Source organism: Lemur catta, chromosome 6 (genome assembly GCF_020740605.2).
Source record: "Lemur catta isolate mLemCat1 chromosome 6, mLemCat1.pri, whole genome shotgun sequence".
Lineage (NCBI taxonomy): Eukaryota > Metazoa > Chordata > Mammalia > Primates > Lemuridae > Lemur > Lemur catta.
The window spans coordinates 4271239-4298047 of NC_059133.1; the positions used below are offsets into that span (position 1 = coordinate 4271239).

Below are 26809 nucleotides of genomic sequence, written 5' to 3' on the forward strand. Positions count from 1 at the left end.
AGGAGCATCTGTTGATTGTCTATGTCTCGGTCCTTTCTGTGCAGAGGAGGGAGGAATGTGAAGTTGTAACGACTTATCAGTTTAAACATTTACTTTGAAATATGATCGCACCCTTTCTCCCCAGCACCTTTCAGACATGCCAGTACGCTCCCAACAGGGCACGGAGCGTTCTGACATTAATTGATGAAGATAGTAACTCCACGACGGTAATATTGACTCGGAGACATTAACCTCCTGGCTGTGGGGCTGGGAGTTTTGAAATGCGATCTCCACAGCTGCAGTTATAATTGTCTTATGTCACATTGACCGGGCATGTTTACGATTTTTAACAACAATCTTAAAAAGTTCGGTGACATCTGTTGAGAGTTTAATTGTGAGTGTAAAAAAAAATATCACCAAAGGAATAGCCAAGAGATCAATTTCCTTACTGTTTAAACAACACGGTGGCCATCAGGCGGCGGGGGAATCTGGCGACGCGACTAATTTAACCTCCCAAGTCGCAGCGCTAGTGTGCAGGCAGGAGGGGACGAAAGACAATTTAAATAAAACAGGAAAGGGAGGCGGAGGGTGGGAAGAGCGAGACAGGGAAGCGGGAGCAGCGAGAGCCAGGCAGAGAAGAAATGGGAAAAAAGACATGTATCCTCCCGTTGGAAAGTCTCGTTAACCCCGGCGTTAGACTGGGTGCCCAGAGGAGGCGGGGGCGCCCGCCCTCCCGGGGTTCGGCCGAGGGCGCGGAGAGGAGGAGGAGGACGCGCGACCCACGCCAGGCGCCGACTCCGGCGGTCCCGGGAGCGGCCGGCCCAAGCCATGCGCGGGCGACTCTGCGTCCAGCTCCGCCGCCACTTTTGTTCTCCGCCCGGGGCGCCCGGCCGCGGCGGGGCGGCAGTGCGCAGGCGCGGTCGGGGCGGGGCGGGCGGCGAGCCCCGGCCCCGCCCCCCGCCGCCCCGGCCCGCTCCATCCGGGCACTGCCGAATTAGCATCGTGCCGAGGCACAACTTTGCCGAGGCCCAGCGAGATCCAGGCGCGCGCGCCGGAGAAAATATAGTCCCTGCCGGCGGGCGACTCGCGCGAGCGGCGGGGCGGGCGCGCACAGGGCTGCGCTGGGCTCCCGGCGCCGGGGGCGGGCCATGCGCCGGGCCGCGCCGGCAGCCCGGGGACCCGGCGCAACTTGCCGGGCAGCCTGAGGAGTTGGGGCGGCCGCGGGCTCGGCGCCGCGGCACTCGGCCGCCTTTCTTCCCCTTCGCCAGCCCCCTGCCCTTTCGGCCGTGGGGGAGGGGGCTCGTGTCCCCCCTCCCCGGAGGTCCGGCCCGCCCCCGCCCGGTCGGGCCCCCGCCGAGCCGCACAACTTCCCGGGAGCCGGGGCCAAAGTGAGCGCAAAGTGCTGCCCAAGTTGCCGGGATGGAGCTGCAGAGCCGGCCCGAGGCGCTCGCCGTGGAACTCGCGCGCCACCAGGTAGGGGGCCGGGGCCGGGGCCGGGGTGGGGTGTGTGTGTGGGGGTGTGGGGATTCGTGGGACCAGAGCCCGATGTCCTCTCCTGCTAGTGTCAGGGTCTTCCTGGCTAGGGTGCCGGGAAGAGGCCCCCTGCTTGAGCCTGTCCGGGGCGAGGGGCGGTGGAAAATGCATTTGCACGGACCCTCCCTCTGTCCTCCCCCTGCGCCCCCTCCCGCTCAATCCCGCACAGTTTGGGGGGCCAAGGGCGCGTGGGACAGGAGCCTGGCATCTTCTCTTAATAAACGCAGGGTCTGCGTAACTGGGTATGCCGGAGGGGTCCCTTCGTGAGCTTGCCCCGGGGAGGGGGAGTGTGAACAGACCCCCTTCCAGCCTCCCCCTCCGGCCCCAGGCCGGGTGCGAACCTGCGCTGTTTGCAAAAGTAGTTTTGGCGATTGTTGCTCGAGCGAGCCGCGGCGTGGCGGCCGGAGCCCGAGCGGTGTTCGGCGTGCGCGTGTGTGTGTTGGGGAGATTAGGACGCGACTTGAATATTTATGAGCTTTGCTCGACACGGACTCGCCGTATTTACTTGGCTCTTTGTTCCTCCCCCCTCCCCCGGCACACACTCACACTCACACTCCCTGGCACACGCACCCCGGCCTGCAAACTTGCGCGGTCGGGGCGCGCCGCCGGGTGGCCGCGGCCCCCGCCCCGCCCCGCGAGCTGCCCCGATGAGGCGGCAGCCACAGGTAAGCGGCCCCGCGCGGCACAGCCGGCCGCCGCGCGTGCGGGACGCCGCCCGGGAAACTTGGGGCGCGCTGCGGCCGGCCTGGCCCGCGGGGCGCCGGGCGGGGAGCTGCGGCCCGCGGGGCTCGGGCGCACCTGACCCTCGGCCGGCCGGCCTGAGCCCGCTCCCCGTGTTTCCGCAGAACGGCGACCTCAAGAAGCAGCTCCACGAGAGGCAGCCGCGGATCGCAGCGCTCAGCGACAAACAAGTAAGCGCTGGGGAGCCGGGACCCCCATTGGGAGTGGGGGCGGGGCGCGGTCGCTCGCACTTCGGCGGCACCCTAAAAAGTGCCAGCCTGGGCGCCACGCGCCGGGACTCCCGAGGGGTCTGTCTCCAGTTCTCAAAGTTGCCCACCCTCCCCTCTCCTGGAAAGAAAGGGCCGGTTCTGGGGCGGGGGCGAGCGGGCGGCCGGGCGCTGGGCGCAGCGCCCCTCCAGCGGCGAGCAGCCGGCGTCCATTTTGAGGTGGTGGACACGATTTGGGAACGTGGGGATTTCTCGCGCCTGGTGCCCCCCACCCCCGCGCTGGGGTGGCAGTAGGGGTGGAGGGGGCGGTGATTTGGGTCTGGACACCGAACTACTTAGAAGCGATTTCTGGGTTCCATTGCAAACCTGGTTTAAAGACTCGTTCGCCCCCCTCCACGTCCCCAGCTTCACTTTTTATTCTTGGAACCTGACGCCAGCTCCCGGGAACAAAAGGAAGGCGCCCCCGGGACCCCCCGCTTCTGCCCCAACTTTGGGCTCCGGGCGTTGGGTGTAGATGGGGACACAGGGGAAGCCGTCCGCTGTGGGGGGGGCGCGGCCGCCCACCCCTCCCGGCTCCCTCGGGAGAGGAAAAGTTGTCCATTGTGACTTAGTTGCGCTGAGCTCAGCGCTCGAGATTTCAGCACCACGAACAGATGCCGCCGCCGGAGCCCGGCCGGCCGCGCGCCCCCGCCCCCTGCGCGCGCCCCTCCCCCGCCCCTCCCCCTCCGCCGCCGCCCCCCCCTCCCCGCGCCGCCCCAGCCGAGAACTTTGAGCGGCGCAGCCAATGGCGCTCTCGGGGCTCCGAGGTGGGCGGGGGCGGGGGCGGTGGCGCCCCTCCCTCCTCCCCTCCCCTCTCCCGCCCTGCGCCCCCGGCCATCGATCGCGCTTCCTTCGGAATGCCGGCCGCCGCCGTCGGCTCCAAACTTGGACAGCTCCCGCCCGCCGCCCCTCCCGCTCGGCCCTCCCCTCCCCCCCCCTCCGGGCCGCCGGATCCGACGCCTGCTCCCCCGAGGAATTTTCGGCGTGGGGGAGAGACGTGGACCCGGTGCCGGCGACCCGGGAGAGGGAGGATTCGGAACCGGGTGTTAATTTCGAGTCTTTAAAGTTAAAAAGTGGTGGGAGGGGGCTGCGGGAGAGGAGGGGCCTGCGCTGCTGGAAGGAAGATGGCAGTTCCGGCCGGCCCGCGCCGGGGAGGGGCGCGCGGGGGCCGCCCGGCTGGACGGAGGCCGGGACCGAGGCAGCAGCCCCTTCCTGGCGGAGCCGCGCCCCCGCCCGCTGCGCGCCCCCGTCCGCGAGTGGAAGCTTCCATTCCCGCCCGAGGGGGCGCGAGGCCCGGGAGCCGAGTTCGCGGGGGGAGGGGACCCGGCCCGCATTACCATTTTGATTGCTTTGATGCCATTTTTGGAGGGGGAGGGGTTGGAAGACCCTCTCCGCGGAGCACAAAGCTGTTTAATCACTGTGTAGAATCAAATCGGATACTTTCTTTTTAAAAAAAATCCACCACCAGATCTGGTACAGTGTGATAGCTGAGGGTTATTAAGTCCTTTTTTCCACTGGGTAAAACGGCAAGTTGTTGACTCTTATGCTCGGAGTAGAAGATTTAAAAGAGAGAGAAAGGAAAAAAAAAATCCAATAACCTAGCAGCTTTTATTGCAACAATGTCTCTTTATGTGTGCTTCTGCGTGGCAGTAGTTTTACTATTTGGAGTGGCTCTTCCAAGCTTAGGTTTGATCATTTCTTCTGTATTGTAGCAACTGTTTCAAGGCTGTTTAAATTTTTATGATGATAGTAAATGAGTAGCTATTTATTATCTGTCATGCTGGAATTTAGATAAGGCTGAAAGAAACATTTGAAAATCGCGTTTGAAGGTTGCTACCCAGCTTGGGGAAGGAGCTCTCCTGCTCCAGGCTGCCTTTGCCTTTAAATCTGAACTCCGGGAAGGATGCTTGCGAATGGACCTCCATCTTTTTGTGTGTGTGAGTGTGTGTTTGAAAAGAAAGAAAACAACAGAAACTTTTGTTCTTTGGCCTTTTAAACATGTTTCTTTTTTTAAATGACTAAAAACATCTGTTAAGCGGCCAGGATTTGGCCTGGCCATTAGAACTTGTGTTTGTAACTGCAAGTGTGTTGTTTTTCCATTTCCCTTTGTGGCATTTTATATAACAAGGGCTCATAAAAGAGGAAGGGGAGGGGGCTGAGTCGTGGTTCAGCATGCTAATAAAGCTGCCTGGTCTCTCCCGGGCTCCGCGTTGAAATCTTTCAGTAGTCACCTATGAAATGAGTTGGGTAGACTTAACATTTACTCCCTCTCTCTCCTTAGGAGAGTTAGGTGGTGATTGGCAACTTGGCTGGGGAGAGGTGAATGAACAGGCCCTTGGAGGTGACTCGGGGTTTTGGAGAGACTCTGCTTGGCCACCCCAGAACCTGCCCAGGAGGAGCTGAAATGTGGGAGTGGGGATGAAAAGGCCAGTTTGTCAGAGTTTGTTTATTAACTCAACATTCAATTAAAGGTAGAATTCCTTTATAGAATTGCTTAGGGAAAAGTTCATACCATCTCCACCTCCAGAGATTTTTGTGTGTGTGCGTGCGTCAGAATATTGGATATAAAGGTTATGTTTCAATTAAAAGTGCACATGTGGATGGCAAACTAGATAGTAAAATGAACAGTAGCTCCCTTATCCAGGTCTGTTAGAAGTATGCCAGCAGCAGAGTCATGTCTTTCGGCACCAACCATCAATTTCCCATTCATGCCCTTGGCTCTGGAATTTTTTCAGTTATTTTTAGAAACATGCACAAGTGTTTAAAGGTGTTTAAAGGACTCATAGAAGTAGATAGCTTATTGGTGAGGAGTAGATATAGATTTTCTGTGTAACTGTCCAGTTTTTCCCCACCACTGGGGATTAGGGGATAAACAGGAAATGAGCTCATATAGGCTCTTCCTATTTGAAAATGGAGTTCGTATTTTTTCCTTAAAAAAAAAAAAAAAAAAAAATATATATATATATATAAAAAGAGGCGTGGGGGAGTTGTTCAGAGCTGAGTTGTGGCTCAGCCCAGACAGGCCAAGCTGCCTCCCAGGTGTGGCTGCACCTCCATCGGTTATGATTCCCATGGAGGACAGACCCTCTTCTTTAACGAGATATGATGTGTGAAGACTCCATTAGCTGCTCCACTGGTTTTATACCATGAATTTGCAGCACATGTAGAGAGGCAGTAACATTTTTATCTAAATTGTCAAGCAACAAGCACTTCCGTGTAAATAACAGACCCAGCATAAATTCCGGAGGTTCCCCGCCCTTTGGAGTTCTCAGCACAACATTTAGATGCCACGTGTGAGCTGGCATCTCCAGACCTGAAGTTCATGCAAGTTCAGCTTTACCATAGAGTTAGAAGAGACTTCTGGTCGAATGCAGCCCATGCTGGTATGGCCTCACGGGAGAGACCCTGGAGGTGAACTTGAGGCCCTGTGCACTGCCTGACCCATCGATTTGATGGACTCTGGATTCCAAGGGGCTGTCCTAAAGCACGGCAATAAAAATATGTCTTCTTGAAAGGTATTATGTATGTGGCACTCACTCGGTCGCTGAATCATGTCTTTGCCATGATTCACTAGCTGCGTTGAACACCAGAGGGATTCTGCCTTAGAAGTATCCCCTGAATGAAGCCGTAGAGTGGATTTATTCCAGCCCCCCTAGCTGTTTGCAGTCCTTTAGTAAAAGGACATTCTGTTTTCCAAGCTCTCCTCCTAAGCCTCCAGGAGAATGAATTTTAATCTTTCTGACTTTGAGTGCTGGTTCTTGTTCTTGAAACAATTTCACTACACATTAAAGAGAAAATTAATGCCGACTCCAGTAGCTCCACACTTCATATACATGGGAAAAGCATAGGATTGAGATGGCAGAGCCCAGCCCTGGCTTCACCTCCTGCTACCTGTGGCCTTGACTGGCCCACATAGCCGGCTCTCCTTCCCAGCAGTGCTCCGGAAGCTCCTCTGTCCTTCCGTCTCTGGGGCCTGCCCACCATCCTCTCCCACCTGGAAAATTGCTGCAGCCTCTTCACTGCATCCACTTTTTTTTAGACAGCTTTATTGAGATATAATTCACCCATTTAAGGTGCACCATTCAGTGATTTTTCATATATTCACTGTTCGGTGCAACCATCACCACCATCCGTTTTAGAACATCTTCATCACCTCGAAAAGAAACCCTTTGGCTATCGCTCCCTCCCTGACCCCCCTCCCCCCCAGCCCTAAGCAGCCACCACTCCCTGTCTCTGTAGAGTTGCCTATTCTGGGCTTTCATATGAATGGAATCATACTATACTATATATCCTTTTGTGACTGGCTTCTTTTACTTAACGTCATATTTCAAGGTTCATTCAAGTTGTAGCTTGTGTCAGTACTTCGTCTGTCTTTGTGTTGGAATAAAGTCCTGTTGTGTGGACAGACCGTGTTTTTTCTGACCATCCATGCATTGGTGGATGATTAGTTGTTCCCACCGTTTGGCTCTTACGAATACTGCATCCACCGTTGCCCCTTCTCGTATGCTCTTCACCAGAGCAAGTGTCTTAAAATCTGAACACGATCACGGTGCACCTGCCCACCTTCCCGGTCCCAGCCTGGGGGCTCCACCTTGCTTCTGCACCTGGCAGGTGTGGAGACCTTGAACGCTTCCCTGCCCCTGGGAAATGCCTGGCATCGTCTGTCTTGGTCTCTCTGTGTCCGCAGTTAGTTCATTCTGCTTCCTGTGTTAGACTGTAAGCTCCCGGAGGGTGCCTGCTGGCCTCCTCTCCCCGTAGTCTCAGAGCAGGGATGGCGTGAGTATTAGCAATGACTTATTAGTGGTCCTAGTTGAGTCCCTGGGCTGTGGCAGGCATGAAGGGAATAGTAGGTTTTTAAAACCGGGTGTTTGAAGTGAGTGGACCCAGAGATGACTCAGATCAGCTCTCTGCCCTTGCAAGCATGACAGAGAGTGAGGTATGGAGAACTGTTCCAAGGAACTTCTGGAAAAGGGCTATGCAAAATCAAACTGTGGGAACACCAGCATCACTGCTGGCCTAGAGACTGAGGGTGGCTTCCTGGAGGAGGTTGTCTGGGAGACATGTCCTCAGGGCCTCCTGGGGTGGACAGGAGAGGCTGGTGGCCAAGCTGCAGGAGGAAAGTGGCCTGCAGATGGGAGGTAGGGATGTGGAGAGAGGGGCAGAGAGATGGCACAAGGTGAGCTGGGGCTGGAGCGAGGGAGGTGTCATGCGCTGGGATGGGGGGCTCTTGCCGAGGCCGAGGGCTTTGAGTGCACAAGGCAGGAAGGTGTGTGCAGTGGTCCCAGTATGGATGAGAAGGCAGGAGAGTGAAGGAGGCCCAGGCTTCCCCAGCTGCTCAGATGTTTGTCACCTGTGCAGGATTGTCATGGGGGACAGGAGGCTGGGAGGCTGCTGGACCCAGAGCCCTGGGTGATCAGGATGGAATCAGGCTTTGAGGGTGGGGGCTCCAGTTGACCCTCCTCCTGCCTTCCCCAGAGCTCCTTAGAGCCAAGAAATTAGTGGGGACACCTCTGGAAACCTCCCGAAGGTGACTCAGTGGGTAACTTTGCTCAGTTGGCTTGTGTGCTTACGTACATAAACATGCATTTATAGTTACATATATTTACCAGTTGCATTCTAGTTTTTATTGATTTTATTTTGTTGACCGTATGTAAGTATATAATGATAAATAGTGAATATATTTATGTTGACATATGCCTATAGCATAATATATGTGGAGCCTATGTAATTTATACAAAATCAGTTAATAATCTGTTACTAAAACGAGAAGAAGGATTTGTTTTTGAAGTCAGGAAGAGAATCACCATTCTCCTGCTGAAGCAAAATTTACTAAGGAAGGTGCTGCTCAACATTCTATTATTTATGTAATATTTAGAAGATAAAGAAGAATTCTACTTTTAAAAAGCTTTATTATAAAAGCAGCACATGCTTGTTGGGAAAATCACAGTACAGATTCAAATATTGTAAAACTTAAGTTCCAGTTCTCGGTTCCCCACTTCATCCTGGGGACGAGAGCAGTGATGGTTCCAAGGACTGTTGGGCAGATGTGTTTTGGATAAACACCTTTTTCTTACACAAGTAGGTGCACCAAACATGCTATTCCCAGACCTGCCTTCCATACTTGGCATGGTATTGGGGACATCTCTTGGGAGCAAGTCAGGTTAATTCCACAAACATTTAAGAAATTCCTGCCAGATATTGAGGATATGGGGCAGTGGGGGGGGGGGGGTGATGTGATGTTAGTAACAATGACGTCTCATTTTATAAAGCTTTACACTTTCAGAACGCTTCCACTTGGTCTCAGCTCACAAACATATGTAGTTGAGGGGCAGGTATATCCACTGTTACCTATCTGTCGTGGCCCAGGGAGGTATTTGCATGAGATGTCTGGCTACCAGGCTCACCCCAGCAGCAGATGGGACCATGTGCTCTGATGAGGGGTGTGGGGACAGCTCCAAGGAGGTGACATTTGTGCCAGTAGAGAAGCATGGAGGCAAACTGCACACACACACTGCCTTGGCTGTCTGCAGCACTCTCTCTTCAGTGAGTTCCCCCATCACCTCCTTGGTGGACGTCTTTTTATTTGATAGAATAATCCCATGACTTGGGTCAGGCTGGGCGGGTGAGTCTTCTCTGCTGTACAGATTGGAGAAAGGCAGCTTCCCAAGATCAGACAGCTTGGGACTGCTGATCCTGTCCCTTAGCCTGGGGTGCCCTCTGGGTCAGCCCCCGGCCTCATCTGCAGTTGGTCGCCCACCTTGTAGGGTATAATGTGATGTTGCTGGAGGGGCAGAGGCCCCAAAGTCAGTACCCCAGGGTTCCCGTCCCAGCTCCCTGCGTGCCGGCTGAGTGGCCCTGGGCAGGTCTTGCTGCCTCTGAGCTCTGTGTCCATCTGTGAAGTGGGGATGATTGTAAGACCCACCTCAGCCGGGCCCTGAGTTGAAATCAGATAACGAACGCCAGGCAGCATCTAAGCTGCGGGGTGAGCCGTGCTCGTGAGCGCTGTTGCTGTGAGGTGAGGGTTGGCATGAAGAGGATGTGTGTCGCCACTTCCCAACCGCAGGAAACCCCGCAGAGCTCTGTCCTTGGCACCCTTGCCTTGTTGCTTGTCCCCATTGGGGGTGAGCTCTTCTAAGTCAGGGTGTCATGTTGCTTGTCCCCCCATAAATGTTGACGGTGATTGTGCTGTCGCCTTCAGCCCATCGGAAGAGTTCACTTTGATACTTTAGAATCTCGGAACTGTACAATTGATTTCCATTAACTTTGAATTTTTTCAATGAGATCACTCTGATAATAACTTTGGGAGTTCCGTGCTGCCTCATTAGAGCTGCTGGCTCTGGTGATCAGCCCTGCGATTTAGCAAGTGTCCTCCAATGCCTTTGTCTCTTCAGGACCGGCGTCATGGGCGTCATGGGCGTCACGGGCGTCACGGGCTCGGTGCCTTGTGTGAGTCGATGACAAACGAGGCCGCCGCCTGCTCCGTCCACAGAAGCCGCCACTGGTCCTGGACACGACGTTCCTTCTCCAGTGGTCGAGGGTCTTGACGTGGGTAGACCCTTGGGATCTCTGGTCCCCTGAGAGGGTGGTTAGGAGACCCCTTGGGGGTGTCTGGGGGCCCAGCCCTAAGGCCCTGGCCCCAGATTTCCTCCAGGGGGCCGTTCAGAAGGCTTCTGTTAACGACTTGTGTCTGTGAGAGGCGTGTAACAAAGAGGTTTACAGCACAGGCTTTAGCACCGGGCAGGCTGGAGTCCAAGCCCGGCTCCATCCATGGCTGTTTCGTTAGGGGCCGGCCTCGCGCGTTGGAGGATCCGGTTCTGGGTTTGTAAATGCAGGTAACAGTGCGTTGCGAGTCAGACAGCGGGGTGCCTGGCTCTTGGTAAGTGCCCAAGAAACAGCACTAAAGCACCGTGGGAGGATTAACTGAGATGGTGCGTGAAGCTCTGGGAGCATCGTGAGTCCCCGTCGAGTGGGACTTCAACATTGTCTCGTGATGCACGGCCAGGGGCCACGCGTGCCTGTTGGCTGCTGACTGGCTCATTCGCTCCTCACTCAGCCCTCTGAGGGGAGCTGCTCGTTTCTGTTTTGTGCAGGAGACTGAAGCCCAGAGATGTTGAGTGGCTTGTTGCGGTCACAGAGCTGGTGAGTGGAGAAGCTGCGGTCCAGACCACTGGGCTCCCAGCTTCATGGTCTGAACCCCTCTACTCGCGGTGCGTGGGGAGAAATGACAACATTTTCTGCCAGAATTATGAAAAGTTAGGTGTGACTGTTATTCCAGGGAATATGTGCAGGTACAAATAAATGGAGTTAGGGTGAGACCATCCCCGGCAAATTTGAAACCATTGTGTTGGTAATGAGTGTGACTTTCACTCTAAAGTAGAAAGTCCAAGAACTTTCCAGGTGTCTGGACCCAGGCCCGGTCTCTGCATGTCCCGGGAGCCTGCCTGCCGGGGGCCTGGCACCGGGTTGGGGGCGTGGGGGGCTCTGCGTGTGGCACCTCGGCAGCACCTGGGGGGGGTGGGCTGACCCGGAAGTGCATCCTCCTGCCTGGGCTTGAGGGAAGACCCCTGGCTCTGCCACCTCCACCCTGAGCCCCTCGCTGTCTGGCAGCTGCCAGGCTTTTATTATTATTATTATTGATGTCATTATTTTATGCTTTAAGGTGGAGATGTTTTCTCATTTTGAAATGGCCTCTGTTTTCTGAAGGCACAAATAGGCTTCCTTAAGATTTTTTTTTTTGGCAGTCACTTACTGTTCAGTAGCAGCGATTTCCAGCCTTTGGGAGAAATTGCTGATGCAGCTTCGTTCCGGCTACAACCCCTGACTGCCGAAGGCAGCGTCCCTTGCTGTCGCAGATGGGTCGCACTTTACATATTTATTTATTGTTGGCTGGGCACTTGTACCCGTCTTCTTAAAATGCAGCAGAAAAGAGCGCGTCCAGCGGGGGATTCTCACTTCTCTGCCCAGGGTTGAGTTGAGCCCCCGGCTGGAGGACAGGAGGGCGGGCCTGGCGGGGGCCTGGTCTCACAGGGGCAGGTGCTGCTTCTCAGGCAGGGGCGTCCTGAGGGCAGAGAGGTGCAGTGTGCACCCCACATGCCGGGCGGGATGCCCCGCTGCAGCGGGAGGGCGAGTAGAGGGAGAATTCAGGAAAGAGAACGCTGGTGGGGTCCCAGAGACACAAGTGCTGTGGAATAGCAGGGAGGCATCTGTGCTTTCTGTCAGGACGGGAACCTCTGAGTTGCTTTTGGTCTCCGTAGACCGGTGTGTCCAGAGCTGGGATTCGGCCCTGGACTTTGGGTGCTGTGGGGATTGAGGGTGTACACCCCCAGACTTGGCCCACTGGCTTATGGCTAGAAGCACAAGATGTGAGGGCCAAGCCCCTCATCCACTCGTGGGAAACTGAGGCCCAGTGGGGTGTGGGGGATGGAGCTTGCACTCAGAAACCAGACAGAGCCCTGGAGACTCCAGGTCTTCCGACTGCCACGCTGGCTGTGCAGGAAGCCTGTTGTGTGTGTTTCTACAACTAGATTCACTTCACTGGGGTTTTCTTTCAGAAGCTGCTTGCCTGGAGGGCAGCCTGGGTGTGAGAGTTGCTGGGTCCTGCACAGGGTGACCTTGTGTTGGGACAACAGGGCCACCAAGAGTGGATCTGGACGACACCCCAGTGGTTTTCAGAACAGTTGTTAGACTCTCCGAGCAGTTGACTTCGGGTTTGCACAAGTAAGAGACGGAGAACTGTAGCAGGGCACAGTGCTAAACTGTCCATTTTATGAGACTTGTTGAGTCAGGTTGGCTGTAGATTTCAGGTGAAGGTGGGTTTCCTTACCTTCCGTGCACCAAACCAGCCGGGAGTACCTGCCCATGGCCACCCAGCCCCAGCACGTGCTTCTGTTTTCAGAGTCTACGCTTGGGGGCAGAGGCCAGTTGTGGGCTTGTGAGGAGAGAGTCACCCCCTAAAATACAAAAGGAGCTGAGAGATGGTGATTTGTGGGGGCCGGGCATTGTGGGGGGAATAGCGACTTTTTTGACCCCTTGATGGAGGCAGCAGAGTAACCAGAAGCTGTGGCGCCAGGGTCTGTTGGGCCCTCCCTGTGGGGACAGCCTGCGGGCTGCCCCTGGGAGAAGCTGTAGCCAATTTGGGGAGAGGCTTTTCGCCCCAGGGAAGAGAAAAGGACAGGAATGCAGGGGAGGGAGAGAGAAAGAAAAAGAGAGGGAGAAGTGTTCCTCTTTGATGTCATTGAGGCAGAAAGCCAATCTGCGCATGTAAATGAACTTGGAAATGTAATTAAAAATATATACATATTAGAGACTGTGATCCAGAATTTAACGTGAGACGCAGCTCACAAAGTGACAGGTAGCATTTCCTACAATCAGTGATGTCGACTCTTGTCTGTGATTAATGCGTCTCGGTGGTAATAAACGCTCCACAGATAAATGCCAGAATTATTTCTTAAACTGCAGTTTGACAGCCCCACTGAATGCAGAGCTCTCTTTGCCCACATGGCTGAGCCCTCCTTACAGCTGCCTCTGCAGAAAGCTCCCTCCAAGAGCTTGTCCTGGCTTGGAAGGAGAGCTGACAGAATAGCTCCTCGTGCCACTGTGGACTGAGGTCAGAGCCCTGGAGGTCGTCACAGCCACTGGCACTGGGAAATGGCAGACGTGGCACATCTTGGGGAAGTTGCCAGGAGCCATCTGTGGCCGCTGTCTCAAAGCAGGAGCTGTTGCTTGGTGGCCCAGGGTGTTCAGCGTAAGGGACTGGAGGGGACAGAGGGTGGCAGTGCTTGCTGTGGGTGTGTCCCTGGCCTTGACAGCTAGGGTGTGTCCAGAGGAGGTTGCTACGTGGTGAGGGTGCCATACCAGGATCGTGGGTGACGCTCGGCACATGCCTGCTGGGGCCCGCTCTGAGCCAGCACCGTGCGGGGGACACAGCAGTGGGTAGAAGAGGCCCCTGCGGTGCTCACAGCCTCAGAGGGGAGATGGGTGATTGGAGAGGAACGTAAGACAGGAAATGTGGAGCAGGAAGATGGTGGGGCTCTGGCGGAACACAGAGCAGGGAACGGTGTGAGTGTGCGTGTGCACGTGTGAGCTCGTGTGTGCATAGGGCAGGTGGCAGTCCTAAATAGAGCGGTACAGAGGAGAGCAGAGTTGATGGGATGGTGGAGGGGCCTCTCTGATGTGACTGACCCCCGCCATTAGATTGGCAGTGTTAATGGAGCTAAGTGCAGTTACTGAGTGCCTCTGCGAGGGCAGCTCTTCGTGGGCAGAACGTTGACTCCGTGCTAGAAGGTAGGGGAAGGCTGATTTCAGCTCCATGTGTGGCGGGATTCCCTGGCGGTGAGAGCTGGCTGGGGCTAGGGCCGGGTGAAGCCTTCACCCGCCAGACCACCACTCCGTCAGGGACGGAGAAGCACCCACAGGCAGTTGGTGGGAGATCAGGCTGGTTCTCCCTGGTGCGGAGATTCTGTGGTGCAGAAATCTTAAGGCTCACCAAGGACTGTGCCTGATTACAGTGAGTTCCTGGCTCCAGCAGGGATCGCAGACTCCAATGCCCTGGGGCCGGCGAGGGCTCCTGCTGAGGCTGGGCCAACGGAGAGAACCAGCAGGCAGCTGGATTAAGCCCCGTGTGATGACGCTGTCTGGGGGCAAGCCCAAGGGAGGACGCCAGACCCTGCCCGCGAGGTCAGGGTGACTGCCCACTTCAGCTGGGCCTGGATGATGAAGAGGAAGGAGCCAGGTGCTGTGATCTAGCAATTTCCTTCTGTGCTCACTTCCGTGTCCTCGTTCAGCATCTTGCATGGCTCCTGCATACAGAGCGCTGAACGCAGTGACCGAGTGCGTCAGACACTGACACGCTGAGATCCCACAACCTTGAGATCCTAAGACGCTAAGAGGCTGTCACAGTGAACCCCAAGAGTCAAAGACTGTAAGACTCTAGGTTCTAGAACAGTCTAAGGCTGCAAGGGTTAGCGGTTCTGTGCTCCTGCAGTGAGACCTGAACTCCTGTGAGAGGAAGACGGTCGGCTGCACGACCGGAGAGCTGCTGGAACTCTCCAGGTGTGTTTATCTCTCATTTAGATAAGCGAGCGGAGCTCAGACATATTCCTTTAAGTGGGATAGTCCCACAGCCCCCCGCATGCTCCGGCCTAAGTCAGCGTCTCGTTGGAGTTATTTTATTAACATGTTCTGCTGAGTGGCCATGAATGGGGGGCGCGGCCTCTCATATCGCAGATCTAATTATGAACATGGGACGGAACCAAATAAGCAGCCTTTGAAGGGGAAGAGTCTGGCAGCTTGGGTTAGAGCGTCCTTTAATGAACTTCTTTGGTACTTGTATCTTAGCAACGCATTTTATTACATCCCGGTGCAGCTGGACTCGCCGCGCAGCAGTGCCCCCCACTCGTGGCTGGCGGGAGGAATGTGCCCACCTCCCTCCCAGGGCTGTGTTTGCATCTCTTCTGCTTTGTTCGGTTGATGAAACAGGCAAACAGCTCCCAGAGCCGGGGACCTGGCTGGCGGGCAGGAGGCGGCACGGAGGGTGTGTGGCCCAGGCCTGAGGGGTGGGCGGTGGGCGCTGGGGCCTGGGCCGGAGTTCAGATGCTGCCACTGCAGGCCGCGGGCTGCCCGTGCACCTGCTGGTTCTCGCCCCGGCGCTCCTGGGTTTGGGTATTTTTCTCTGGACTTCTTCCTTCTGATGATAGTGAAAGTGGGGACATTGGCAAGTCTTTCGTTGTAATCGGCTGCCTTTCCGTGAGGACGTGAGGAAGGGGCCCTGTTGAAGAGAGGCCAGTCGTGGGGGAGGTGGACCCAGGGTGGGGGCAGCCGTGCGGAGAGAAGAGCGGGAGCCCGAGGAGCTGGGCTGGGCTGACCGTCCAGCGGGGCTCAGCCGCTGAGACCCGGGGATCACGGCCAGTTCCCTTCCTTCTCTGGGCCCTCAGTTTGTTCTCTGCCCTGCGAGCGTCCTGCGGCTGCTGGTGCAGACAACCACAAACTGGGTGACTTAAAACAGCTGAACTTACTGTCTCACAGTTTTGGAGGCCGGCAGTCTGAAGTTAAGGTGTCACACTCCCTCCGGAGGCTCTAGGGAGGATCCAGCTTTGGCGGCTCCTGCCATTCCTTGGCTTGCAGACACATCGCTCCGGCCTCTGCCTCCGTCCTCACATGATGTCTTCTCTTTATGTCTGTTTTTTCTCGTCATATGAGGACACAGTCATGGAACATAGGGCTTGTCCTAATCCCGAATGACCTCAGTCTATCTGCAAAGGCCCTATTTTTAAATAAAGCCACATTCCGTGGCTCCAGATGGATATGGATTTGGGGTGACACCTCAACCCAGCACAGCTTCCAGGTGAAGCCAGTCCTGGCCCCCTCAGAGTGGAGCTGGAGGATGCCCTGGGCGCACCTGGCATCGGGCACCGTAGGCGCAGTAAGTGGTGTGTTCGCAGCACTTTGCTTACAGCAGAATCGCTGAAACGGTGCATGTCGTGGGCGGCATAGCCAGCCTTCCCGAACCTGTTGCCAGGCAGGTGGTCTGAACGTTTGGAATCAGGACCAATCTGAGAAAATCTGGGCTGCACCATTTATCAGGGTTTGTGGCTCTTCAGAGGTGGAGAGTTTGCCATTGATTTGTGTGTGCAGTTCTGAAAACCAGCCAGGACTGTCGCCCCGGCTTGCTCTCATTCAGCAGTGAGGAAAGGATGCTCTAGAAGCACAGCGCATGCGAGTGGGGCTGTGCAGCTGCGGGTTGCGCTCACAGCTCCCTTGTTGCTGCTTGGCCTGCAGGCAGGCAAGGAATCCCTGGGCTGGAGCAAAGGCTCCCCTCCTAGGGACCCCTCCTAGGGGGCTTATGGCTTTGCTCATCTCCACGTGCCTCGATTTTCTCCTCTGTAGAGTGGCTGTCGTGGAGAGCCCTGCCTATACTGCACGTTGCTGTGCACAGGGGGCTTTGCAGTCATCGTCCCTCGGCTGTGGCCTGTTCTTGGGTTGACCAGCAGGCTGGGGACTGTTTAAGTCTCCCAAAGTGCCACATCCCCCGTGGGCTGCTGTAGAGGCCTCGCGGTGAGGGGATGGAGCCAGCATCTCCCTGTGACAGATGAGTGTGGCCAGGCCCCTGCGGCCTGAACTTCCAATAAGGGGTCAGAGTCAGGTCTCCGCTCTGTTCCTCCTCTTCCAGCCCTCACGACATTATCACTTATTTTGCACCTGCTGTGTGCTGGGTACCCTCGGAACGGAGCTGTCATCCCTGTTGACAGGATGGTGGGGCCTGGAGCTCCTCCTTGGACAGTGGTGGCCAGAGCTGGGCACACCCAGCCGGTGGGGACCCTGCTGGCTCTGCCTCTCACTCGCACACACTTGGAGGTTCAGTTCCTCACGTGGAAACTGTACCTCACCACGGTTCCTGTCCCCGAGCTGTGTTCTGAGGTGAGATGGGTGCCACGCTCAGTGTCACCCTGCCGTGGAGCAGGGCTTGGAAGGCAGGCCTGGTAGGAGAGCTTCTGGGAGTGACCTTCCTGTTCCTGGGACGCTGGCTGGGGGCTCAGGCAGCCCCTGCGACCCCTCCTAGTGGCCCGCTCTGGCATTCGCCCAGGCCGGGGCTCAGACCAAGCTCTGTCCTGGCGAGGAGCTCATCCCAGCTCCGGCAGCCTCATTTCAGTATGTGCCGTGTGTGCTCTTTGGGGGAGACTCAAGGAGTTTGCCGAGTGAGGCCTTGGCTTTACTTTGATCCGGGCAGCCTTGGACATCCCAGGACATGTCTCGAGGCTGCCCCTGTCCGCGGTGAGGGAGGGAAGAGAACGCACGAGACCCCCCCAGTCTGCTCCTGCCCCGGGGAGGGTGCCAGCCAGGGGCCCCCGCGAGCATCCCTGGTTGCACGTGACCGCGTTTGCTCCAGGGCCCATGCTCAGGGGCCGCGGGTGCCATCAGGGGCGGGTCCTTGGCTCAGAGGACCCCCGAGTCCCGGGGCCTGTGTGCGAGCTGGCCTCGGAGTTTGCGCCCTTGGCACACGGCGGTCACGGAATCTCCTCAGTAGGCACCGAGTAGAAACGGGGGCTCAGTTCTTCTCTTTTAAAAAAATAGTTTGTGGTAAAGTCACATAACATAGAATTTACCATTTGTAACCATTTCTTGTATCCAGCTCAGTGTCGTCAAGTACATTCACGCGACTGTGCGACCGTCACCACCCCCATCCTTGTGGCGCCTTCCTGAGAGTTTTGTGTGTCCCGGCGTCCCCGGGCAGCAGCGTCCTTCCCGCAGTGTGGCTTCACGGGGTCTCTGTTCAGACTCTTGACTTCGCCTCTGGGAGGGCGTTGGTGATGCTTTCTGCAGCCTCAGGCGTGGAGAGGGGTCAGCACAGACCTGGACGCTCAGCCTGCAGTTCTGGTAAAGAACTCCCACGAGTGAAGGTCTGAGAACAGTCTGCCCTGAGGTCACGAGCTCCCTGGCACTTGTGTTGGTCCCCAGAAGGGGTGTTTTTCTCTGGGCTTTTAGCCCGGCCAAGTGGACGCCCCTCCCACCTGGAGTCTGGGCTCCTCTGATGCCCCCAGAAGTCCATCCTGTGATTTGGCCAACAGCTTTACTTTAGTAACTGTTTCTTAGGTTATGCAGTTGACTCATTTACTGAGGGATTTTTGGAGGATACCAAAGAAAGTGAGAGTTCTGGGTAGCCCCTTCCCCCTCCAGGCCCAGCTGACCCCTCAGCCAGCCTGGGAAAGCCCATGAGGGCAGCGGCTGTCCCGTGTCCCCAGCAAGTTCTCCTGCTCATGGGCCTGGACAGACCAGCAGGGAGAGGAGGGGGCCCGACAGGACACAGAACAGAGGTGGGGACAGCAAGTGGCAGCCGGAGAGCCCTTCGTAGGGGCACAGTCCCCCATTCCAGGTCCTCTCTGGCGGTGTCCTGGCCCCTCAGGGGGATGGCAGCCATCTCTCCACGTAGGGAAGCCAGGCCCACCCCATTCTCAGCCTCTCATGTCTCTCCTGGAACCTCGCCTCCTGCCCTGAGGGGAGGGGACCCAGCAGGGTCCTCTGCAGGAGTCGTCCCTCGTCACTGGACAAGGAACTGTTGCATGCAGTGGGCATAACAGACGCCGGAATCCCATCCTCTCCGTATGCGCCTGTGCCATGGAGGATTCTGTGCCACGCCATGGAGTGGCCAAACCGCCTTGTCCTTTACCCATTAGGGAATTCTTAGCAATGTGCACATCAGGCTTTTTTGCCTTCCCAAGGAGGGTTTCCTCATTTGAACTTGACCCTCTGGGTGCATGAATGCCAACATTATGAATGTGAATGGCTGCAGGGTGCCCTAACCCAGAATGAAGCCCAGGTTGCATTTATGGGGACAGTTTGTGGAGCCTGTCCCCGCCCTTCATGGATGGGACCCTGGGGACAGCCCTGGGAGGTGGGCAGGCGGGGCTTTGATCCCCCCGCCCAGGCCCAGATGTGGGGAGCGAGGCACAGACACGCCAGGTCCCACCTTTGCTGGTTGCTCCTGTCCTCCCGGGCTGGTTCAGAGCTCACCTTGGACGTGCAGCGGGTAGATTTTTGCGTTTTTATCCCTTGTGGATACTTCCTCACTCCATTAACTAACATTGGTCAGAATTTCGTATTGTGGTAAAACATACATAACGTAAAATGTATCATCTTAACCGTTTTTCGGTGTGCGGTTCAGCAGCATGAAGCACATTCACATGGCCGTGCCGCCACCACCACCCCACCTCCAGGACTTTGTCTTCCCAAACTGGACTCTGCACCCATAATAGCTCAATTTCCTCCTCCCGGGCCCCGGCAACCATCATCTCACCTCCGTGCATCTGACTTCTGCAGGTACCTCTTGCAAGTGGAGTCACACAGCATTTGTCTTTTTGTGACTGTTTCATTTCACTGAGCGTGATGTCCTCCGGGTTCATCCGTGCTGTAGCAGGTGTCGGAGTCTCCTTCCTTTGTACTCTGACGGCCCAGCGTACGGATGTGCCACTCCGTGGGTTTCGGCTCATCTGTCAGTGGACGTTTTGGGTGTTTCCACCTTTCAGCTGCTGCGAGCGATGCTGCTGTGAGCACAGGTGTGCAAACAGTCTGCTCCAGTCCCTGCTCTCAGTTCCTTCGGGTGCGTACTTAGAAGCAGAGTTGCTAGACGGGGCTTGTGCTTTTCCTCCTGGACACACCCAGTGCAGAGGAGAAGCTGGGTTACCTGCGTTGTCCTCTCGGGTGGCCACCTTCCGTCAGACCTGCGTCCCTTGACTGAGGGAGCTGTAGTTTTGACATCACTGTCTGCTGGGGAATTTGAGTGCCTCCAGGGTGGCTTCCCGGCCCCCAGCAGGTCTCTGTCCCGGGGCTGTGGCATGGGTGGAAGTGGACCCAGCGGCAGCGTCCAGGGAGCTGTGGGCTCCATCAGGGTGCACGTGACAAAGGGGCATGACGTGCACTGAGGATTCTCCCGCTGGAGATTTGCACCAGCAGAAAACACGCGGACATTCAAAATGTAGCCCGGTTGTGGTGGCTTGTCCAGGTTCCATGAAGTCTCCTGCTCACGTGCTGCTTTACTGTGGCCTTTCAGACTGTGTTCCTGTGACCTGTTGACATGCTGTAGGCCGGGGCAGGTATGCTGCCAGGGTCTGAATGCTCGTGTCCCCCAAATTCGTATGTTGAAACCTAACCCCAAGGTGATGGTATTTGGGAGGTGATAGGACACGAGGGTTCCACCCTCATGAATGGGATTTGTGCCCTTATAAGAGAGGCTTGAGGGAGTCTGCCCCATCTGTCACGTGAGGACACAGCAACAAGGTGCCATCTTTAAAGCAGAGAGCACCCCCACCAGGCCCTGAGTTGGCCGGCACCTTGACCGTGGACTTCCCTGCCTCCAGACTATGAGCAATAACTTTCTCTTGTTTATAAGTTACTTGGTCTAAGGTATTTTGTTACAGGAGCCCCAAATGACCAAGACATACGGCATTGCCAGACTTCAACAGCAGTCCTTTCCCAGTTTGTAGGGGAAAGTGGCAATCTACAGGCCTTTCTCAACTAAACATTTTCTCCCCTGGCATTAATATTTCTTAAACCTTTGGTTCTTGGGTTCTAGCAGAGGAAAAAATGACATTGCAAATATCAGACAGAAATTTACAGTTGGTTGTGATCATTTTGAAGACTTGAGTAGACTTTTTTTTCACATGGAGTTAAATGCAGTTACGTTTTCCACAGTGAAGTTTTTCCTTGGTCGGGTCATGAGATTAGATACATGATTAGTTCTTGGTATTCTGCAACGATGTTGTCCCTAGGCCCTGCTTCCAAAATAAGCTTGAAAAATGCTGACCAGTTCCCTCCTGCTCATCCCTACTGGGTGAGTTGTTCTGTGACAGGGAGCTCACTGTGCCCAGGGCAAGTCCACGCAGGCAGGGACAGCTCTGCACTTTCTGATCTGTGTTGTGAGAGGGAGAGGGAGAGAGGGAGGGAGGGAGAAGGGGACACAGTGTGATGACCGGAGGTGACAGCCAGTGCTCTGAGTGGTCAGAGGACCATGACCATGAGATTTCTTTCTCTGAACCCTGACCCTGGACAACGGCTTTGGCTCACAGATCCCGTCACTGATCCTTGTTAGTTTTGTGGCCTTGAGCATGTTATTGAACATCCTTAAGCCTCTCTGTGCTCACGTGCGAGGTGAAGTTAGCCGGGCGCGAGCCCTGTAGACTGGAAGTATGCAGTAGAGTGGCCGTAGGCGGTCACCTTCTGCCACCAGCCTCAGAGGCACCCATCTCCCTGCCATCCTCCTGGCCTCGGTTCTTGCCTGTCCCCCAGCTCCCACCCTCACCTTGCCAGTGTCACCTGCTGAATGCTTCTCTTGCTTTTTCCCACCTCTGTCTCTGCCCCTTCCTCTCTCACGTGGGACATACTGGCAGCCCCCGGACTGGTCTCTTTACTTCCGGCGTGTGTCCCCACACTGTGACCAAGGTCGTTTCTCTAAGGTGTAGCCTTTACCTTACTCTGCTGTGCGTGAGCCCCGCAGTCTACAGCAGTGGTTTCAAGTGTTTGCTCAGCCTCTCGCCCAGGTGTGAGTCCCACGGGGGAGGAGCTGCTCTGCTCAAAGCTGGGGCCGGGGACAGAGCCCCACCTGTGCCTGCGTCTCCCGCAGCACCTGGACTGCTGGCCAGGGGGAGGTTCCTGGGGCTCCAGCGAGCACAGGTTAGAAGCCAGTGACGTGGGAATAAAGTCCAAGACCTCGTTGCAGTGGACAGACAAGGTCTTTGTCATGTGGCCTCGGGTCCCTTCAGCCTCATCTTCCAACACTGAGCTGCCGACTGTTTCCCAGACGTGCTGAACACCTGGGTCACTGGGCCTTCACCAGGGCCGCTCTCCTGCTTGGGCTGCCCCCGTCTCTTTTTGTTTTAACAAGATCTGGCCCATCCACCAAGACCCACGGCCTAATCATCTCCTCACCTTCAAGAAAGGGCCTCTGGGTTCACCTGGGTTGGCTCACGATGGTGGTAATGACAATGGTGGTGGTGGTGACCATGTGACTAAGGTGGTGATGTTTGTGGTGGTGATACTGGTGGTGGTTATTGTGGTGATGGTGACGGTAGTGAGTATCATGATGGTGGTGGCAGTGGTGGTGCTTGTGGTGACGGTGATGGTGACATCAGAGGTGCCATTGATGACCACTGCCCATGGTAGGTCTACGTGCTTTCCAAGTTACCTAATCATCACAGCACATACCTGTGGGGAAATAGGATCCCCATTATACAGTGGAGGAAACAGAGACTTAGAGTTTTTTGAGGATTAAATGTGACTTCTTGATAGATCAGGAGCTAAAGCTAGCAAGTCTTGGCTTTGCTACTTTGTGGCAAATCAGACTCCATGAGCTACAGTTTCCTTACGGGTAAAATGGAGTAAGAGTTGTTTCTGTTCTGATGCAAGGTTTTTCACGTACAGCAGTGACATTTCAATTAATGAATAGTGGGTGTGGAAGGGCCTTGGAAAGTCTTGTTGCTGTTATATTAGTAATATGTTCCTAAAGACAGTATGCTCCTGTGTGTGTGTGTGTGTGTGTGTGTGTGTGTAAGGCAGAAACAAAAGTCACTGAAGTTGACACCCCAGCAATGAAGTCCCTTGTGTTCAGAAAGATGCCCCCCCAGAACCCCTACAGAGTTAATACCAAGGTAACGTAAACAGAAAATGTTGCCAACATCACTGTTAAAGACCATGAGGCTCAATTTGCATTTTCTTGGGCAAGTACATCCTGTTGTTTTTGTAATTGTTTTGGTGACATTTGCTGTGATTTAGTGGGTCACACGAGTCCCAGGTCGGTTCTGTGATGCTGTCTGTTCCTCTTCTGCCAGGGTTTGCAGTTCTGTTGGCTGCCAATGAGTAGTGCAGGGGGTTGTAGAAGGAAACGCAGGAATAGAAAACAATCCTAGTGTGATTTTTCTTAAAAAATAAGGCTTTCCATGAAACAAACAACAGGGTACAACAATCCTACCACCTTATAAATTAAATCAATAATATGGAGGAAGATTTAAATACAAATAAGTATACATTTTAAGTACTTTCATTATAATGTCCAACAAGTATTTTAACTCTCAGGTGTACTGTCAACGGCAGTGTTTTCAGGTTCAGGATCCCCCAGAGCATCTGAGACCCCCGAGCTCCACTCACCTGTGGATGCTGGGGCCACCCCACACTTGGGGAGTCTGGGGGGAAATCTACCACTGGGCCAGGAATCTGTATATAACATGTTCCCAAAAGATTTTGGAACCCCTGAAGTTTGAGAACCAGAACGCTGGGTGAAGTTAACTTGTTACCTGGCCGCCCGACAAAATGGAAAGGCGTGAATGTCGTGTTTCTTCAGCCCTTATTGAATCTTTTGCCTCTTTTGTGATGATGACTGTGGTTATTGTGATGATAGAGATGGTGATGGTGATGATGATGATGGAGATGATGGTGATGATGATGATGATGATGATGATGGAGATGATGGTGATGATGGTGATGACAGAGACAATGATGGCAATGGAGATGATGATGATGGTGGTCGTGGTGGCTGTCATGCCTTGCTAACCTCAGGGAAAGATTGAGGACATTGGTATGTGGAAGAGGGACCCAGCTCCAAGTCCTTGGATTACTCACCTTGCACACTTGGGTAAGGCGTAGAATATTCCTGAACCTCAGTTTCCACACTTGCAAAGTGGAAATGATAATATCTTTAGAAGCTCTAAAGGCCTATGCGAATATTAGTGGCTTTGCTATTATAACTTAGAGGACTATAATGATTAGTGTTTAGACATTTCTGTTCATTTGCATTGGTTTTTGTTAGGTGAGATTTTAAAACTTATTTCTTCTACACTATTTTAAAACAAAACAAAGGCAAAAAGTACAAAACCTGATCTGAGAAGGCCCATCCTTGTGTGTTGGTGTGTGTTTGGGGTGGGCCCAGGTCCCAGCCCGTCCAGGCTGGTCTGCTGGTGCCTGCAGGTGACCCCTCCTCACGATCTTTGCTCTGGTTCGCACTCGGGGCCTCAGCCACTCGCGGGTGCTCACACCACAGCCTCTGCCTGAGCCGGGGAGCCCCCTCCCCACACCCCAGCCAGGCTGGGGATGGCAGGGCCTCCCGAGAGCCGCCAGCAGCGGCTGACTTTGTCTGCAGTGAACTCTGAGAAGTGAAAGGAGCCCAACTCTTTCCCCCTTTTAGGTTATTCAGTAGATTTCCCCCTGATTTCATCTTCTTGTGCATCTTGATCCAAATCAGATTCTGCTTTGCCACATGGAGCTTCATTTCATTTCATAATTCCGCTGGCTTTGATCTTGTCGGCACAGTTCAGACATCTTCCCTTTCCTGGCTTCTCCTCTGAGCCCCAGGTGCCTCTTCGCTGACAGAGCCTGCTGCTCCTGTAATACACACTCACCCCTAATGAGCTACTTAAAAAATAAGCATTGATTTCCAGATAAAAATCACAATTAATTTTAAATGCCCTCTGTAAACCTTGTTACAAATAATTGCCAGAAACACACAAAGTCTGAAATTAATTAAAATCGACAGCCTCGTTTGATGCGGGGTGTGCTTCCTGTTTCTTAGTCATGTCTGTGAACCATGCAGCTCTTGCTTGGGCAGAAGCAGTGGCCACGAGCTGCCAGGCGGGTGAGCTTGCCAAGGAACTTGAGCTCCTGGCCCGTGGAAGAGCGGAGAGAACACAGGCTTGGTAGTCGTCCAGACCTGGCTGCAGCCCTACACCCTCTGGTAGTCGGATGACCTTCCAGGCCTCTGGTTCCTCATCTGTGAAATGGGCTTAGTAATGCCAGCCTCACAGGATTGCACAAAGATGGTGCTCGATGCCTGTTGTCTTCCTGTCCACTCTCCCTGCCCCAGACCAGCCTGGAAAGGGAGTCATACTGTCTCATACATTCACTCACTCACTTCTGCAGTGAGAGCAATGGAAGCTGACAGGAAACAGGTGGCAGGGATGCCAGAGTTCCTCTCATCTGGGCAAAAACACTGAGGCTCAGAACGGGGAAGTGACTTGGTCTAGGCCCGTCCTGGCAGAGCCAGGTGAGAACCTGGGTTCCGAGACCCCCGGCCCAGCCCTGTGTCCACCTGCCACATTCCTGTTCTCCCGAGGTGGTGGGGTAATTGGGAACTGGCGCTTGCCAAGGCAGAGGGTACCAGCTGAGCTCCTGTGGTCCCCTGGCCCCCTGGGGTAGCATAAGCCCCTTTCTCAGCAGTTAGGTGTGTAGGGGTGAGTCAAGTCCTTCAGCTGGGTTGCTATGGTAACTGGATGCATTTACAGTAAGTTCCGTTCATGGTCAACCTTTTGTCAGTTTCCATTCCAGAACTCTCAGAATCACTCTGGCGTGTCCTTGAGCAGAATGCCCTGGGTATTGCTGGAGCCTGTCACGTTTCTTCTGTGGTCCCTGTGTGACTGTTGTTAAAGGGCACAGAGAAGCCAGCACCCCCTCTTCCGTCCCCTCCCTTCAGAAAGAGCACAGGTGCAGGGCCAGCCCTGCCAGGGACTAGTTCTCAGGTGCCGCCCTTCACTGACCACGGCGCTGGTCGGCCGCGTCACATCTCTCCATCCTGGTTTCCTTGTCTGCTAGATGAGAACGGTAAAATTTCCCCGATCGTCAGACTGTTCATTGGACCAGGGCTTCTTGGTCACCTGTGTCGCTCCAGGCCTTGGGTGAGGGTGCTGGGAGGACACAGACCAGCAGCACAGGGTCCCTGCCTTCCACCCGCCCGTAGCCAGGTCTGGAAACAGATCCGCACACCCCAACTCGAGTGAAACGGAGCTCGGAGGTCTCCCAGCCCAGCCAGGGGCTGCTGGAGACAGTGTCCCGGAGGAGGGTGGGGGTGACATGGGAAGGGTGCTTGGCAGGTAGTGCAGGCTCAGTTGTGACAGTCTCCTGTCTCCCTCGCTCCCTCTCGGTCCCCAGGTCTCTCCTCCCCTCCGTCTCCCTCTTCCTCCAACCCAATGGGAAGCTTTGGGCAACAGAGCCGTTCCTCACCACCTTTCCTCTATGCCTGTGGTCCCAGAGACAAACAGGACCCCCCAGCCCCCACCCATGTCTCTGCAGACAGCGGCAACAGAGAAGAGAATAAAGTTTGGGAGTTATTTATTTCTCATTTTGCAGAAATGTTTATTTGAGAGCAGCATGGCAAGGTGGAATGGTTTGATTTGATTAGCAAGTCTAAATGTATTAGCAGCAAGACAGAAACGATATTACAATTAGTGGTAATTAGCTGTGCTGATGACTCTGGGTGGCAGTGCGGGGTGACAGATGCTGCTTCCTGGTCCTGGGTTAGACAGAGAGGGCACGTCACCCTTGTGAGGGGACTCTGTTCCCCGGGGCAGGCACGGGATCCTGGCCCGGTGGTTGTCAAGTCTGAGTAACAGCTGATTAGTCACTAGACACAGCTGCCGGCACCCACGGTGTAAAGTGACTTCGTGGTGTTTGGGGCAGCATTGGGCCCGACTTCAACAGAGCTGGAACCTTCTAAGCTGCCCTGAATTCGCACTACTGATGACAGTGGCAGTACCCTCCTTTGTACCCCAGTCATCTCTTTGCGCATCTTTATCACACACGGCCCCTCCAAACCCCGTACACTCTGGCCGACTGGCGCGCTCTTCCCCCGAGCCTCGGGCCTGTGCCGCATCGCTGGGCCCTCCCGGCCTGTAGCAAGGACCCCTGCAGTGCTCAGTAGCCCTGCAAGGTGCTGGACATACGCTTGTGTGGTCACATCTCTGCACATTGGTTTACTTCTTTGTGTATTATCAGGGACTCCAGGCCCAGGGGTGGGTAGAGACGCCTGAGCCCCTGCACCTGGCCTCCAGGGGTTCGGGTCT

The 26809-nt window shown here is 55.1% G+C and overlaps 1 protein-coding gene across 1 annotated transcript in view; it reads left to right on the forward strand.

The window, feature by feature from the left end:
* The first annotated feature begins 1398 nt into the window (after window positions 1-1398).
* Window positions 1399-26809, forward strand: part of PHF21B (PHD finger protein 21B) — an 86710-nt gene continuing 61299 nt past the window's right edge. The window contains exons 1-3 of the mRNA XM_045555126.1: window positions 1399-1452; window positions 1841-1944; window positions 2201-2423. Of these exons, the coding sequence (XP_045411082.1) occupies window positions 1399-1452; window positions 1841-1944; window positions 2201-2423 (381 nt within the window). The remainder of the gene's footprint in view (window positions 1453-1840; window positions 1945-2200; window positions 2424-26809) is intronic.